This window comes from Schistocerca nitens, chromosome 4, assembly GCF_023898315.1.
Source record: "Schistocerca nitens isolate TAMUIC-IGC-003100 chromosome 4, iqSchNite1.1, whole genome shotgun sequence".
Taxonomy (NCBI): domain Eukaryota; kingdom Metazoa; phylum Arthropoda; class Insecta; order Orthoptera; family Acrididae; genus Schistocerca; species Schistocerca nitens.
In genome coordinates, this window is record NC_064617.1 from 854331596 (window position 1) to 854347874 (window position 16279).

At 38.0% G+C, this 16279-nt stretch overlaps 1 protein-coding gene and 1 non-coding gene across 2 annotated transcripts in view; both read left to right on the forward strand.

Moving 5' to 3' along the window:
- Window positions 1-16279, forward strand: part of LOC126253296 (cell division cycle protein 27 homolog) — a 209982-nt gene that overhangs the window by 142904 nt on the left and 50799 nt on the right. Inside the window, exon 12 of the mRNA XM_049954526.1 lies at window positions 4348-4465. Coding sequence (XP_049810483.1) covers window positions 4348-4465 — 118 coding nt within the window. The remainder of the gene's footprint in view (window positions 1-4347; window positions 4466-16279) is intronic.
- LOC126254812 (U6 spliceosomal RNA) lies at window positions 5311-5414 on the forward strand. The gene has a single exon (XR_007546446.1). It is a non-coding gene; the product is annotated as a U6 spliceosomal RNA (small nuclear RNA).

Below are 16279 nucleotides of genomic sequence, written 5' to 3' on the forward strand. Positions count from 1 at the left end.
ACTAGAAACGTAGGTTTGCCTTTTCTTAATCTTTCTTCTAAGATAAGTCGTAAGATTAGTATTGCCTCACGTGTTCCAACATTTCTACGGAATCCAAACTGATCTTCCCCGAGATCCGCTTCTACCAGTTTTTCCATTCGTCTGTAAAGAATTCGCGTTAGTATTTTGCAGCTGTGACTTATTAAACTGATAGTTCGGTAATTTTCACATCTGTCAACACCTGCTTTCTTTGGGATTGGAATTATTATATTCTTCTTGAAGTCTGTGGGTATTTCGCCTGTCTCATACATCTTGCTCACCAGATGGTACAGTTTTGTCATGACTGGCTCTCCCAAGGCCATCAGTAGTTCTAATGGAATGTTGTCTACTCCCGGGGCCTTGTTTCGACTCAGGTCTTTCAGTGCTCTGTCAAACTCTTCACGCAGTATCTTATCTCCCATTTCATCTTCATCTACATCCTCTTCCATTTCCATAATATTGTCCTCAAGTACATCACACTTGTATAAACCCTCTATATACTCCTTCCACCTTTCTGCCTTCCCTTCTTTGCTTAGAACTGGGTTGCCATCTGAGCTCTTGTTATTCATACAAGTGGTTCTCTTCTCTCCAAAGGTCTCTCTAATTTTCCTGTAGGCAGTATCTATCTTACCCCTAGTGAGACAAGCCTCTACATCCTTACATTTGTCCTCTAGCCATCCCTGCTTAGCCATTTTGCACTTTCTGTCGATCTCATTTTTGAGACGTTTGTATTCCCTTTTGCCTGCTTCATTTACTGCATTTTTATATTTTCTCCTTTCATCAATTAAATTCAATATTTCTTCTGTTACCCAAGGATTTCTATTAGCCCTCGTCTTTTTACCTACTTGATCGTCTGCTGCCTTCACTACTTCATCCCTCAGAGCTACCCATTCTTCTTCTACTGTATTTCTTTCCCCCATTCCTGTCAATTGTTCCCTTATGCTCTCCCTGAAACTCTCTACAACCTCTGGTTCTTTCAGTTTATCCAGGTCCCATCTCCTTAAATGCCCACCTTTTTGCAGTTTCTTCAGTTTCAATCTGCAGTTCATAACCAATAGATTGTGGTCAGAATCCACATCTGCCCCTGGAAATGTCTTACAATTTAAAACCTGGTTCCTAAATCTCTGTCTTACCATTATATAATCTATCGGATACCTTTTAGTATCTCCAGGATTCTTCCAGGTATACAACCTTCTTTCATGATTCTTGAACCAAGTGTTAGCTATGATTAAGTTATGCTCTGTGCAAAATTCTACAAGGCGGCTTCCTCTTTCATTTCTTCCCCCCAATCCATATTCACCTACTATGTTTCCTTCTCTCCCTTTTCCTACTGACGAATTCCAGTCACCCATGACTATTAAATTTTCGTCTCCCTTCACTACCTGAATAATTTCTTTTATCTCGTCATACATTTCATCAATTTCTTCATCATCTGCAGAGCTAGTTGGCATATAAACTTGTACTACTGTAGTAGGCATGGGCTTTGTGTCTATCTTGGCCACAATAATGCGTTCACTATGCTGTTTGTAGTAGCTAACCCGCACTCCTATTTGTTTATTAATTATTAAACCTGCTCCTGCATTACCCCTATTTGATTTTGTATTTATAACCCTGTAATCACCTGACCAAAAGTCTTGTTCCTCCTGCCACCGAACTTCACTAATTCCCACTATATCTAACTTTAACCTATCCATTTCCCTTTTTAAATTTTCTAACCTACCTGCCCGATTAAGGGATCTGACATTCCACGCTCCGATCCGTAGAATGCCAGTTTTCTTTCTCCTGATAACGACGTCCTCTTGAGTAGTCCCCGCCCGGAGATCCAAATGGGGGACTATTTTACCTCCGGAATATTTTACCCAAGAGGACGCCATCATCATTTAATCATACAGTAAAGCTGCATGTCCTCGGGAAAAATTACGGCTGTAGTTTCCCCTTGCTTTCAGCCGTTCACAGTACCAGCACAGCAAGGCCGTTTTGGTTAATGTTACAAGGCCAGATCAGTCAATCATCCTGACTGTTGCCCCTGCAACTACTGAAAAGGCTGCTGCCCCTCTTCAGGAACCACATGTTTGTCTGGCCTCTCAACAGATACCCCTCCGTTGTGGTTGCACCTACGGTACGGCCATCTGTATCGCTGAGGCACGCAAGCCTCCCCACCAACGGCAAGGTCCATGGTTCATGGGGGAAGACTTGTATGTATACATACATAAAATGTTCAAGCAAATTTCAATGTTCCATAAAGAAATAATTGTAGATGTCGTCAAGCCATAATTATATCCACTACATCAGCAGCACATGAAACACACTGTCAGGCAGTATTATTATCACTTTAACCAACTGCATAGGAAAGAACTTAAAAGACTAATTCTTGGGGCTTATTTCAGCTGCAAACGTATAATACTTCAAGAAATCTGCAAACAAGATTTCTGAAGGTATTGAACATAAACAATTGCTTAAGCATCAAACATGTACTTCGAAAAGGTTCTGCTTGTTACAGTCTCATGTACTCCTAAGATGATAACCACACTGGCTACTGGTGTGTGATTTGTGGAACAAACAGATGATCTTGTCTGACATTCTTAGCTGTGGTACATTACCTAGGCTGTAGACTGGCAGTGAGTGCTTACTACCACTATAACTGGCATTTGCATTGCGGTTGGGAAGCATCACTTTTAATATAGTGACAGTTTCTAATCACTCAGTGGAAATACAAATTCAGGTACAGCGAAACAGCTAATATTACTGTTAGTGTGATCGGAGCTTTTGACAAGGTTCCCATGAGCAACAAGATCAGTCCAGATACCAACAAAGGAAACTGAGATGAACTAGCTAATGTAGATTGCCATTATCGTCAAGGGGATCTGCAATGGTAAATACGCCAAAGAACAAGAAGCTGAGCAACTCCATGCCACATTTTGAAAGCTTTGTTTAACATTATATTATATCAATTCTGCAAGTATATTGAATTTTTGATGCAGGTGATTCTAATGGGAAAGCTTAATAATGAATGCAGTCCGCTGTCTTCATAATTGTTAAATAAAATAAGGGAAAAGCATCACTTACCTATAGCGAATTGATGCTTGGAGCACAGAAACAGAAAACAGCACTTAGACTAGCTTTCAAGCACTAGCGCTCTCTCTCTCTCTCTCTCTCTCTCTCTCTCTCTCTCTCTGGTGGCCATAGCAAGACTTGTTTTTATTATACCAATGTATGTTTCAATGTCACATCTTCATCATCAGGGCTTTCTGTTGTGTAAGGACTTTAATTATGATGTTTTGCTGAACCAGTGGGATATGCATTGGGATGTCATATACAAAAGAAATACAGTGACTTTGAAGTGTATATTGTCATAACAAAATGATACTTATAAAGACAGTAGACAGAATATGATTTTAATTTCCCATTTATTTCAATGTCTTGGTTCTGTCAAGAATAGCCACCGTAGCGACCATGAAAGATAATTCTAAGCTTTTCTACATAATAGTTTGTTCCTTTCTATTCCCTTTCATACTCGTGTGGTTTGCTTAGTGTGATTTGGACTGAACATTGTCTGATTCAGTTGCTACACTAGATCTATTTCAGTATGTTATAAACATTTTGCAACCAGAGTTGCAAGAAGAAGCTATTACAGTGATTTTTCTAAAATCCTTATCTAAGTAGAAATGATGCATTACACTTATACATTTGCGTGGAATAAATGACCAACCACAGTTTTCATGGGTCCTTGAAACCAGAAGACATGGAAGCCACCTTTAGGTCTGGGTTCAGGTCATATCACTCCATACTTGGTAAATCAGTCCAGTAGGAGGCATTGAATAAATAGCTTCTCTTGCACAAGCCCCTGAGAGTGATACACTGGACTTATCTTTGGTCTTCCGAGACAGATCTCAAATGTTGATACGTTCTCTTATCTTTTAAGTGTGTGTATGCACCACTCTTCATTCATTCCTATGTCAACTGAGGGAGAGTGACTGACAAGTGCTCCACTAGTGATATAATCTTCAGAACTGCCGAAAGCATGTATCTTGTCAGGCATCATTACTGTTTTGAGTTCCAAGGTATTGTATTTATCTGGTGATGCTGTAACAAGAAGTTTTTATGGCTCATAGTTAACATCTTCAAGATTTTCGTTTCTTAAATTGTGTGCCACGAAGCAAGAATATTTTAATTTGTATTTGATGTTGCTGTCATTTTGTGACATGAAAAATAAAAGGGCTTACAATAGAAACACAAACATTTTCTTAAGATTTCTATTGTTAACATCTAATTGGAGACACATGTGAACTATGTGTGTCTAAAACATTACTTGCTTTCTGTTTTTCAAAGGTATGGAATTGGAACTATATTTTTAAAGCAGGAGCGATTTTTGCTTGCGGAACTTCATTTCAAAAGAGCTCTTGCTATTCACCATCAGAGCTCTGTTCTGCTGTGTCATATAGGAGTGGTATGTATGTTGTTTCACACATTAATCTTACTACACACATTTATCTTCCTATTGTTCAAACACAGCTTAATTTTCAACTTTACTTTCCACAGATTGAATGTTCTGTAAAGATTAAATAATAATTTATTAAGTTTTGTGCAGTAGAGATATTTCTAGGAATAAACTTGTTCTAACCCTTATGCATCATTTTAATCTGTGATCTCAATTTGAAACCCATATCAGTTAGGTTTTTTTCTGGTACTGTACTTAACTTCTACATTTGACAAAGACCTGGCCGTGTGATTTCCTTGCTGTATGCAACTACACTTAAAAGATAGGGCGGGTTTTTTTTATTTTTTTTTTATTTTTATTATTTTTTTTTTTTACAAGAATAATCAAGAAGAAAGCTTGTTGTGGGGTTACCTATTGTTTTCTGTCTAGATCACCTTCAAATTAAATTCTTTTTTAATATTTTGTCATGCCAAGATCTGTGTGGTGGGATATGTCAGTAGGGAAGATATTTAGATATTTTAAGATAGAGAAAAAAGGGGAAAATACTCTGACTCTTTAATACAATGACAGATGCTATACTATGTAGTGAAAAAATTTAGTACTATTTGGCATGGTGTATATCTGAATTGTGAATCATGAATACAGCATAAAAGGAGTATTAATTAAGTAAAATAAATCTGCTTAAATGAAATAATGAAAGTTAGGTCAGTACCTGGACAAAACTTCCTAAAGCAGTATGACACAACTCTGAAATACTCAGAAAATTTGTTTTTGAAGATAAGAAAATTTCTGACTGCTGTTAAGTACAAACATTTGTAAGGAAAGACATAGTCGTCAGTAGCTAAGTGCTTGTAGTCACTTTGTTGGTACGTGAACTAAAATTGGAATCATACAGAGAATATTAGCATTGGCCTTGCACATAGATGCAATACAAAATTGTGAAGTGTTAAAAAATGAAAGAATAAAAAAGATTAAATAAAAAGAATACGAAGGAAAAAATAAGTGTATAGCATAATGGTCTACTTATTCTGTAATCCTATAATCACTGTTTCGAATCTCACCAGTTGCTGTGTTTCTTTTTTAATTCCAAGTGCATTAACAATACAATATTAACCAACAAATATTGAATTATAATATGAAAAGGATATATTGCTAATTTATATAAATATGTAATTGTTCATTTCTTCGAAATCGTAAAACTCCGAAAGTTCTTCATCGAGTGCTTTGAAACTTTGACTCAAAATGGTTCAAATGGCTCTGAGCACCATAGGATTTAACATCTGTCGAGAGTCCCCTAGAACTTAGAACTACTTAAACCTAACTAACCTAAGGACACACACACATCCATGCCTGGGGCAGGATTCAAACCTGCAACCATAGCGGTTGCTATATATATATACACTTACTTTTTAAAAATAATGTAATATATAAATTAAAATGTAATATATATATATATATATATATATATATATATATATATATATATATATATATATATATATATATATATATAAGGGGGAAATGTTATTACCAAAAATCTCAAAAGTTCTTGACTGATTTACTTCAGATATTTACACAGTACTCTAATGAACATTTGCAAGATATAGGAGGAGATAGACAGAGAGAGGAGAAGAGGCGATGGACGGAGAGTCAGGAAAGGAGGAGGAGCTGGACAAAGGGAGGGGAGGTGGAGACAGACAGAGACAGAAGTTTAAAAAAGATTACGATGTTTGTTGAATTCCCATACTTATTAGAAATGTGTGCTTTCTCTTTTCAATTTAACCAGACTGAGCCACAGCAATGAGTAGCTGGGAATAGCTATTTTTTAATAAAAATAACATCTTACTTTTAGTTAACTGGTTGTATTAAAATTAAAATAAAATTCCTTACTGATAAGTGAAAAAAAGTTTTATACATTAATAATGATGTTTAGTGTCTAGAAATGAAAAACAGTATTTTATTGTGATTTCACATTTTTGTACCAAATTTAAATTTTTGTGAGTGCTAGAAATTTCGTGCAAAAAGTAATTGAAAAAGGTTACATGTTACTTTAATTAAAAATTATGATTTAACATTTTTTAATAATATTAACATTTCCATTCATTAGTAAATATAGAATTTGAAAAAGGACTCTACTTACGAGTTTAAAACTTATGGCATTACAGTTGCATCCAAATATGCTCTGCAGTGATCTATTGACGAATTCATTAAAAATTTGCAGTTTTCTACTTACCAGCACTAGGAAATCCTCTGTCCATCAAAGGTGCTTGTTAGATTTTGTATGAGAGTTGTATCATAATGCATGTCTGGATTCTGACCTTCAAATACTAGAAGTATGAAGATAATTTGAGAGAGTTAATCAGTTACACCCCTTTGTAAGTTACCAATATTCGAGCAGCTTTGAAAGAATGTTGACCGCAGCTTATCGAATGAGGATGTTCATTGGTACTAGATGTATTATTGGCACAGCCTTTCACATAGCATTAAGATTTAAGAATTAATCAAATAGTTCACAGCAATTATTAGAATATAAATATTGTACACACCCTAGTTTCCTCCTCAAAGTTTGACCATTGGAAACATTTAATTTTTTTCCATTTGGCCCATCAGTTTCTCCAAACACTGTGCACAATTTTCATTAAAGTAAAGCATACTTTCCATAATAATTTTCTTGTGATAATCAATTGCTGAAAGTACATTTAGAGCTAATTTAACTTTCTGTGAAATAAATTTATTTTCCAGTCTCACTTTCTATGAAGTGAGAGCAATTAAGCATTTTTTGCACTTAGTAACAAAATTTTTGTCTTTTTAAAATTAAAAGCGAATGTGAGGTCTATTCAAAAAATTATGGAACTTTTTCCACTAATGTTTTCTGCACTTACAGTTTACTTATTGTGCATGGTCCCCTTCGAAATACTCTCCGTCACAATTGATATGCTGCTTCCAACGCTGCTTCCACTTTTGGAAGCAGTCTTGGCATACCTGTTACTGGATTGCACGAAGGACAGTTCCTGAATTTTCTTTTATCTTGTCTATGATTGCAAATATTCATCCTTTCAATGGAAATAAATAAAAAAAAGTAATAATAGTCCTCAGGGGCCACGTCTGGGGAGTATGTAGGATGAGGCAGTACAGTGATTTCGGGTTTTGTGCACTAGTTACACACCAACAAGGATGAATGTGCAGGTATGTTATCATGATGCAGGAGCTATGAATTGTCTCACCACATTTCTGGCCATTTCCTTCTCACATTTTCTCGCAGGCTTCGCAACACATCCAGATAGTACCATCGATTAACAGTTTATCTCTGTGGAACAAATTCGTGATGAACTAATCCTTCAAAGTCAAAGGAAACTATCAGCATGGCCTTGACATTTGACCTGGCCAGACGAGCTTTTTTTGATCTTGGAGAACCTTCCCTGACCCATTGTGAAGATTGAACCTTGGTCTCAACATCAGAACCATAGACTCACGTCCCATCACCAGTTATGATTGTCTTGAGCAACATCTTGTTTTTATTTGCATGATCCAAAAACTCTTTACAGATTGCAAGGCGGAGGTCATTCTGGTCTTGACTCATGAGCTGTGCGATGAACGTGGCGGCAACACGATGCAGTTCAAGCTTCTCTGCCAGGATTTCATGTTACATTCTTTTGCAATCTCTCTGACAGTCACTTCGATTGGCATGCACAGTTTTGTTGACGCTCCTGGCATAAGCATCATTGGTAGATGCCAAAGGGCATCCTGAATGAGGGTCCTCTTTTAACTTCTGTCCGGCCATTTGTTAAACCATGTGAACCATTCATAACACCAAGTACAGCTTAAGAACTCATCACTGTAGGCTTCCGGCATCATTTGGCGTGTCTTTGTAAATGTTTTCTTGAGTTTCACACAAAATTTAATGCAGACGCGTCACTCCTCTGACTCTTGTCATATCGAAATTCACAAACCGAGCAACACAATGTTCTACTCAATACAGCACTGAACAGTGACTAACAGATGTACAACAATGAAACTTCCAGCTACTCATTAAACACAGGCATATGGAGGGTTGCCAATTGTATTTCACTCCAACAAACCACTGGAATGAAATTACATCTACATCCATACTCCGCAAGCCATTGCACGGTGCATGGCAGAGGGTGCATTGTACCACTACTAGTCATTTCCTTTCCTATTCCATTCACAGACAGAGTGAGGGAAAAATGACTATATATATGCCCCCTTATGAGCCCTAATTTCTCGTATCTTATCTTCGTGATCCCTAAGCGAAATGTTTCTTGATAGCAGTAGGACTGTTCAGCAGTCAGCTTCAAATTCTAGTGTTCTAAACTTACACAGTAGTGTTCTTCAAAATAAATGTATTCTTCCCTCCAGGGATTCCCACTTGAGTTCCTGAAGCATATCCGTAACGCTTCGTGCTTATCGAACCTACCAGTAACAAATCTAGCAGCTCTCCTTTGAACTGTTTCGATGTCTTATTTCAATCCGACCTGGTGTGGATCCCACACACTCAAGCAGTACTCAAGAACAGGTCGCACTAGAATCCTATATGCGGTCTCCTTTTACAGGCGAATCAGACTTTCCTAAAATTCTCGCAATAAACTGAAGTCGACCTTTCGCCTTCCCTGCCACAATCCTCACATGCTCATTCCATTTCTCTTCTTCTCTACATTACTCTCAGATATTTAAACTGCGCGACTGTGTCAAGCAGGACACTACTAATGCCATATCCGAACAGTATGGGTTTGTTTTTCCTACTCATCCACATTAACTAACATTTTTCTACATTTAGAGCCAGCTGCCATTCATCACACCAACTTGAAATTTTGTCATGTTATCTTGTATGATCCTACAGACACTGATCTTCAATGCCTTCCTGTAGACCACAGCATCATCAGTGAATGGCTGCAGATAGCTGCCCACCCTGTATGCCTGATCATTTATGTACATAGAAAACAGCAACGGTCCTATCAGACTTCTCTGCAGCACCCCTGATATTACCTCTGTCTCCGCTGAACACTTGCTGTTGAGGAAAACATACTGGGTTCTGTTACTTAAGAAGACTCCGAGCCATTTACATGTCTGGGAGCATATTCCGTTTGCTCGTGCCTTCGTTATCGGCGTGCTGTGGAGTATCATGTCAAATGCTTTTCAGAATTATGAATATTCTGGAATTTTTTGAACAGACCTTGTACATGCACAGTTGAGGAAAGAAAGATAAGGCAAGGTACAGATAACTTATGTTCAGGACAGCACTAATTTTCTGTTCATGGACTGGAAGTAAGTCGTCAAAAACTAGGAACATTGTACAGAGTTGCCATTGGTACGTGCAGGTTAACCATCTGGTCTGAATATGACACAGGAGTTGTTGGTAGTTTGTATCAACAAACTCATAGAGATCTTTTAGGGCCTATGTCTGTATTGTGTAAATGTGATATGTTTCCATATCCAACAAGAAGATACCAGTTCCAAGCTGTGAGCTGTTATGTACACTATGGACTGGACAGTCAGTGCCTATCTTGTTTTCATTCAAGTTTCTTTTGAAATTACTCTCCTCTTATTTCCTTCCTCTTGCAGCTCTCACAATGGCTTCCAAACCATTGAATATATGCTCTCATATCTATAGGTCTCTTGAGTGTAACATACAAGAAAATTTTTGTGACAGTTTCCCCTAGAAGACACATGCAGTTTGCAAAATGTTTCTTCTTCATACATATAGTCCAAAAAGATTTGAAAATGTTTGGGATTTCTGCACTGTTTGCACAGTGTTTCCATTTAATATTGCACCAGAGAAGATATTGCAGTTCGTGTTTCATTGTTGCTTGAGCGCAGCCGTACAGAAGGGTTGGAGGTGGAACAGTGATACAACCCTGGCTGACAACTATATGAGTGTAGGGAGGAGAGTAGTGAGTGGGCAGCAAATTATGTCATGTTGCCAACCAGGGTTTTTAGGAACATCTTCCATGTTTCAACTGCCGTGTCCCTGAATAACTTTGTAGTCGGAATTGAACTGATTTTCAAATCTGCCGAATACTCAACAACAGTATTCATTTCTGTAGGAGACAGTAAACGTCTGTATAGTCGTCAGTGGTGCTGTTACATGTTTCACGCTGTAATGTTGTTGACACTCACCGGGATGTACAATGGGAACCAAAGGGGGTGAGTCAGCTGCTGGTTATGCACAGCCAACAAAAGAGCACACTTAGATGACATGTTTGGGAGCAAGAGACATAGTAACATTCTCATGTTGATATTGAAGTGAAATCCTATATGTATTCAGATAAAATCAGTTGTGTTCTCAGGTCCCACAGTAACCACAACCTCAGAAATCGCAAAATATTTGGAAGGAACTGCCAAATATCTGTGACAATGAAGATATAAATTCTTCAGTTGTGCTGTTAGGATGGTGATCAAAAACAGTGATACCACAGATGATAGTGAAATACGTGGAAAAGAAAATGGTCTGCCAATTAATGTAAACCATTTATTTTTGTTTATTGTATTTGTCCTCATATTATCAAAATAGCAAAGAAGGGAAGGCAGAAAGGTGGAAGGAGTATATAGAGGGCCTATACAAGGGCGATGTACTTGAGGACAATATTATGGAAATGGAAGAGGATGTAGATGAAGATGAAATGGGAGATAAGATACTGCGTGAAGAGTTGGACAGAGCACTGAAAGACCTGAGTCGAAACAAGGCCCCGGGAGTAGACAACATTCCATTAGAACTACTGATGGCCTTGGGAGAGCCAGTCATGACAAAACTCTTACCATCTGGTGAGCAAGATGTATGAGACCGGCGAAATACCCACAGACTTCAAGAAGAATATAATAATTCCAATCCCAAAGAAAGCAGGTGTTGACAGATGTGAAAATTACCGAACTATCAGTTTAATAAGTCACAGCTGCAAAATACTAACGCGAATTCTTTACAGACGAATGGAAAAACTGGTAGAAGCGGACCTCGGGGAAGATCAGTTTGGATTCCGTAGAAATGTTGGAACACGTGAGGCAATACTAACCTTACGACTTATTTTAGAAGAAAGATTAAGAAAAGGCAAACCTACGTTTCTAGCATTTGTAGACTTAGAGAAAGCTTTTGACAACGTTAACTGGAATACTCTCTTTCAAATTCTGAAGGTGGCAGGGGTAAAATACAGGGAGCGAAAGGCTATTTACAATTTGTACAGAAACCAGATGGCAGTTATAAGAGTCGAGGGCCATGAAAGGGAAGCAGTGGTTGGGAAAGGAGTGAGACAGGGTTGTAGCCTCTCCCCGATGTTATTCAATCTGTATATTGAGCAAGCAGTAAAGGAAACAAAAGAAAAATTCGGACTAGGTATTAAAATTCATGGAGAAGAAGTAAAAACTTTGAGGTTCGCCGATGACATTGTAATTCTGTCAGACAGCAAAGGACTTGGAAGAGCAGTTGAACGGAATGGACAGTGTCTTGAAAGGAGGATATAAGATGAACATCAACAAAAGCAAAACGAGGATCATGGAATGTAGTCAAATTAAATCGGGTGATGCTGAGGAGATTAGATTAGGAAATGAGACACTTAAAGTAGTAAAGGAGTTTTGCTATTTGGGGAGTAAAATAACTGATGATGGTCGAAGTAGAGAGGATATAAAATGTAGACTGGCAATGGCAAGGAAATCGTTTCTGAAGAAGAGAAATTTGTTAACATCGAGTATAGATTTAAGTGTCAGGAAGTCGTTTCTGAAAGTATTTGTATGGAGTGTAGCCATGTATGGAAGTGAAACATGGACGATAACCAGTTTGGACAAGAAGAGAATAGAAGCTTTCGAAATGTGGTGCTACAGAAGAATGCTGAAGATAAGGTGGGTAGATCACGTAACTAATGAGGAGGTATTGAATAGGATTGGGGAGAAGAGAAGTTTGTGGCACAACTTGACTAGAAGAAGGGATCGGTTGGTAGGACATGTTTTGAGGCATCAAGGGATCACAAATTTAGCATTGGAGGGCAGCGTGGAGGGTAAAAATCATAGAGGGAGACCAAGAGATGAATACACTAAGCAGATTCAGAAGGATGTAGGTTGCAGTAGGTACTGGGAGATGAAGCAGCTTGCACAGGATAGAGTAGCATGGAGAGCTGCATCAAACCAGTCTCAGGACTGAAGACCACAACAACAACAACATTATCAAAATGTAGACAATCAGTAAATGGCATAAATTTAGGATAGGTATAATGTTAACTTTTTAGCAGATACTTTGTCAGTGTTTGTAATTTCGATTAGTCAAAATATGTTAAACATAATTTTTCCAAGTGGTCGGGTAAATACAGTACATTAAGTTGTATTTCATCATTGTACAGGAAATTCGGTACAATATCTTGTTCAGAGTTTTGAGCTTTGGTGTTTTTTTTGCACACCGTCAAAAGATACACAGTACTAAATAGAGTGGAATGCATGGGCATACAGCATCAAGCCTTGAACATCTGCTGTGTCCACAGGAGGCCTTGCAGAAGTCAGTGTGTTACTAACTACTACATTAGAAATTTAAAAAAAAAGTGTTTTTTTTTTTAAATATTTATTTATGAAGCATAAGGAATGATGTGTTGTAGCTTCAGACATTTATTAAATGATAAGGAAGAAAAGAATAACATGGATTTCATTTCTGGAACCAACCACCGGCTCAAAGGAAATAAAATTTTCTGCTACACACTGCCAGTTTGTTCAGTTTTTCCACTAGTTAGCCAAAACATTACAGTCACCTGTTTAATACCTTGTTGGTCCACTTTTGGAACGCAATACATAATAAGGCCTTGATTGGTTTCCAAAAGTATGTGGCTCTGATGTCTATGCACAGGTCAAGCAATTTCTGTAAATTAAGTTACAGTGTTTTGTGGCAATGAATTAAAAAAACTGAAGACAGCAGGATGTGAAACCATGAACTTCAACTTAATAACTCCACAGTCTGCCGCTATATACACTACACTAATGTTATATTGTGAGCTTCGCTGTCTTAGAATGTATGATGCTGTAATCTCCAGTGTAAGTAGCTGACATTTAGTATCTTACGTAACTCCAGCAACGGTAGTTGGATATATCGAGCTATGCACAAAACCCAGCAAATATGGGCGTCTCCAGAGTTTTGATCAAAGACCAATGAGAATGTCAGCATATTGCTTGGCTCATCCCAAACAATTTTTTCAGATGTTTTTGGCATGAAATGTGTAGCAGCAAAGTTTGTTCCGAAATTGTGAATTTCGACCAAGAATGACCTCACATAGACATCGCTGAGGAACTACTGAATGAATGAAGTCAACAACAATCCAGAGCTTCTAAAGAGGGTAATAACAGGTGATGAAACATGAATATATGCGGATGACGTTGAAATCAAGGCCCAATCATCCCAATGTAAACTGCTTGAAAAGCGAAGACCGAAAAAAATTCGTCAAGTTTGATCACATGTGAAGGTTTTTCTCATTGTTTTCTTCAATTGTAGTAGGATAGTGCACCATGCCTTAAGGTCGTGTGGTCAGTAAGGAATTCTACTTGGAAGTTACGCCACATTTGCGTGAAGCTGTCAGAAGATGCACCCACTCTAACCTTGGTGGTTGTTCATGATTTTTTTTGGCAAAAAAACATGACTATTATGTTGCCTTAGTCACCGTATTCACCAAACATGACCTCCTAAGACTTCTTTCTATTCTTAAGGCTGAAGAGAATCATAGAAGGACGTCGTTTTGCCACCATTGATGAAGTAAAAACAAAATCACTAAAGGAGCTGAACACTATAACAAAAAGTGAGTTCCAGAAGTGCTTCCAAGATAGGAAAAAGCACTTGCATGTAGGGGTTGCTTTGAAGGGTACAAAGTTGATGTGCATGAATGAATAAAGTTCCTTTAAGAAAAACAAAAGTTCATGTTACATTTTAATCGCCCCTTGTATATATGACGTTGACATGTAGGACAGCTAGGCTGAAGTGACAGCCTTCAAGAGACCCACAAGAGCTCTACTCTGTAGAAACCATGATGCCCCACTCCCCCAAAGCCTCAGCTACATAGAGCCTTACCAGCATTCCAAGGGCAGCTTTAATTACTGTCTGTTTAAAAAACAACGGTCCATATTGGCAGCTCCAAAAACGTTGACTATCATTAAATAAATTTGTATGAGAAATATTCGAAATGCATCCATATAATTAAATTTTGTAGTACATTATTCAGAGACTTTAACTAAGAGCAATGCCTGGCAATGCAAGGAAATTAGAATTGATGAAAAGGGTTGCTGTCTTAAAAAAATTCTGATCTTTTATCTATTGACTTATGGTGGCATAGCGCAATTCAGACTCATGTTTTGAGTCTCATAGCAGCTATGCTTGCTGCTTATAATGCAACAGTGATGGAAATTATTTTTCTGCATAATTCACTCAGTGGACCTTCGATTCATTCTGAGCACAGTTCTGAGATGTAGTGCTTAAGCTTAGACTCCTCACAACTGTTTGCAATAAATTCTCCTTGTCCAAACAATATACTAATCACCATCTCTGTTTCAAAAATGGTAGAAGTGCCACAAACGCAACATTTTCCTTCAGACAGTTATCCTCTGAGTAAAATAATGAAGATAAAAGGTGTCTGTTAGGAAAATTTTTCTTAATATGTTAGTCTTGTAACTTCTGCTCTTCTCCAGAATGAGATTTTCACTCTGCACCGGTAGCTCAGATGGTAGAGCACTTGCCCGCGAAAGGCAAAGGTCCCGAGTTCGAGTCTCGATCGGGGACACAGTTTTAATCTGCCAGGAAGTTTCTGCTCTTCTGTTTGCAAGATGGGTACGTGTAATTCCATTTGAAAGTTTAAACCTCAAGCCTGTGTATAAAGTGCGCCAACAAAAAATAAAATGATTTTACATGATTCCATTTTTGTTTGACAACTGCAAATCCATACCTATTCCTTCATTATTGCTGCAGGTAACACAATGATAATTTGTGTTGTCATATGGCCAAAAAAGGGACCCTGATTATGAGCTAGCAGCCTAATGCCACATTGAGGCAGTTGTCTATGAGATAATTAGTGATCTAACAAGCAGCTGGATGGGATCTGATGCCACTGCACTACTTAATGCTTCGAATGGGTCATTACTGTCTCTGTAACACCTGCCCTTGGCAACAGGGTGTTGTACTGAAAATTTATTTCATTATTATTTAATAAAACAGTGGTGTAGCTCATATTATGTAAGTTTATTTTCTTGTTGTTTAAATGGACTAAGATTAAACTAAACATAAACACACACACAAAATTCAAGCTTTCGCAACAAACTATTGCCTCATCAGGAAAGAGGGAAGGAGAGGGAAAGACGAAAGGATGTGGGTTTTAAGGGAGAGGGTAAGGAGTCATTCCAATCCCGGGAACGGAAAGACTTACCTTAGGGGGAAAAAAGGATAGGTATACACTCGCGCGCGCGCGCACACACACACACACACACACACACACACACACACACACACACACACACACACACACACTTATCCATCCACACACATACAGACACAAGCAGACACACACACACAGTTGGTACTTATTTTATGATAGTGGCTATCGAGACGAATCAAATAATATGTAAGAGTAGGGTCTTGGAAGATCAACGAACGTCAAAAATGTGGCATGAATTTTCATTTACAGAAGGTGTTAGAAGTGATGACCATTGGTATCAATACAGTGCTGCAATCTTCTTATCATGGATTGAGTGGTATTCCTTATCTCATTGGCACTTATCGAAGCACATAATTCTCTCTCACATATCTTCAGGTGTAGTTGGTATGTCTCTATAAACAATGTCTTTTATGAATCCCCACAAGAA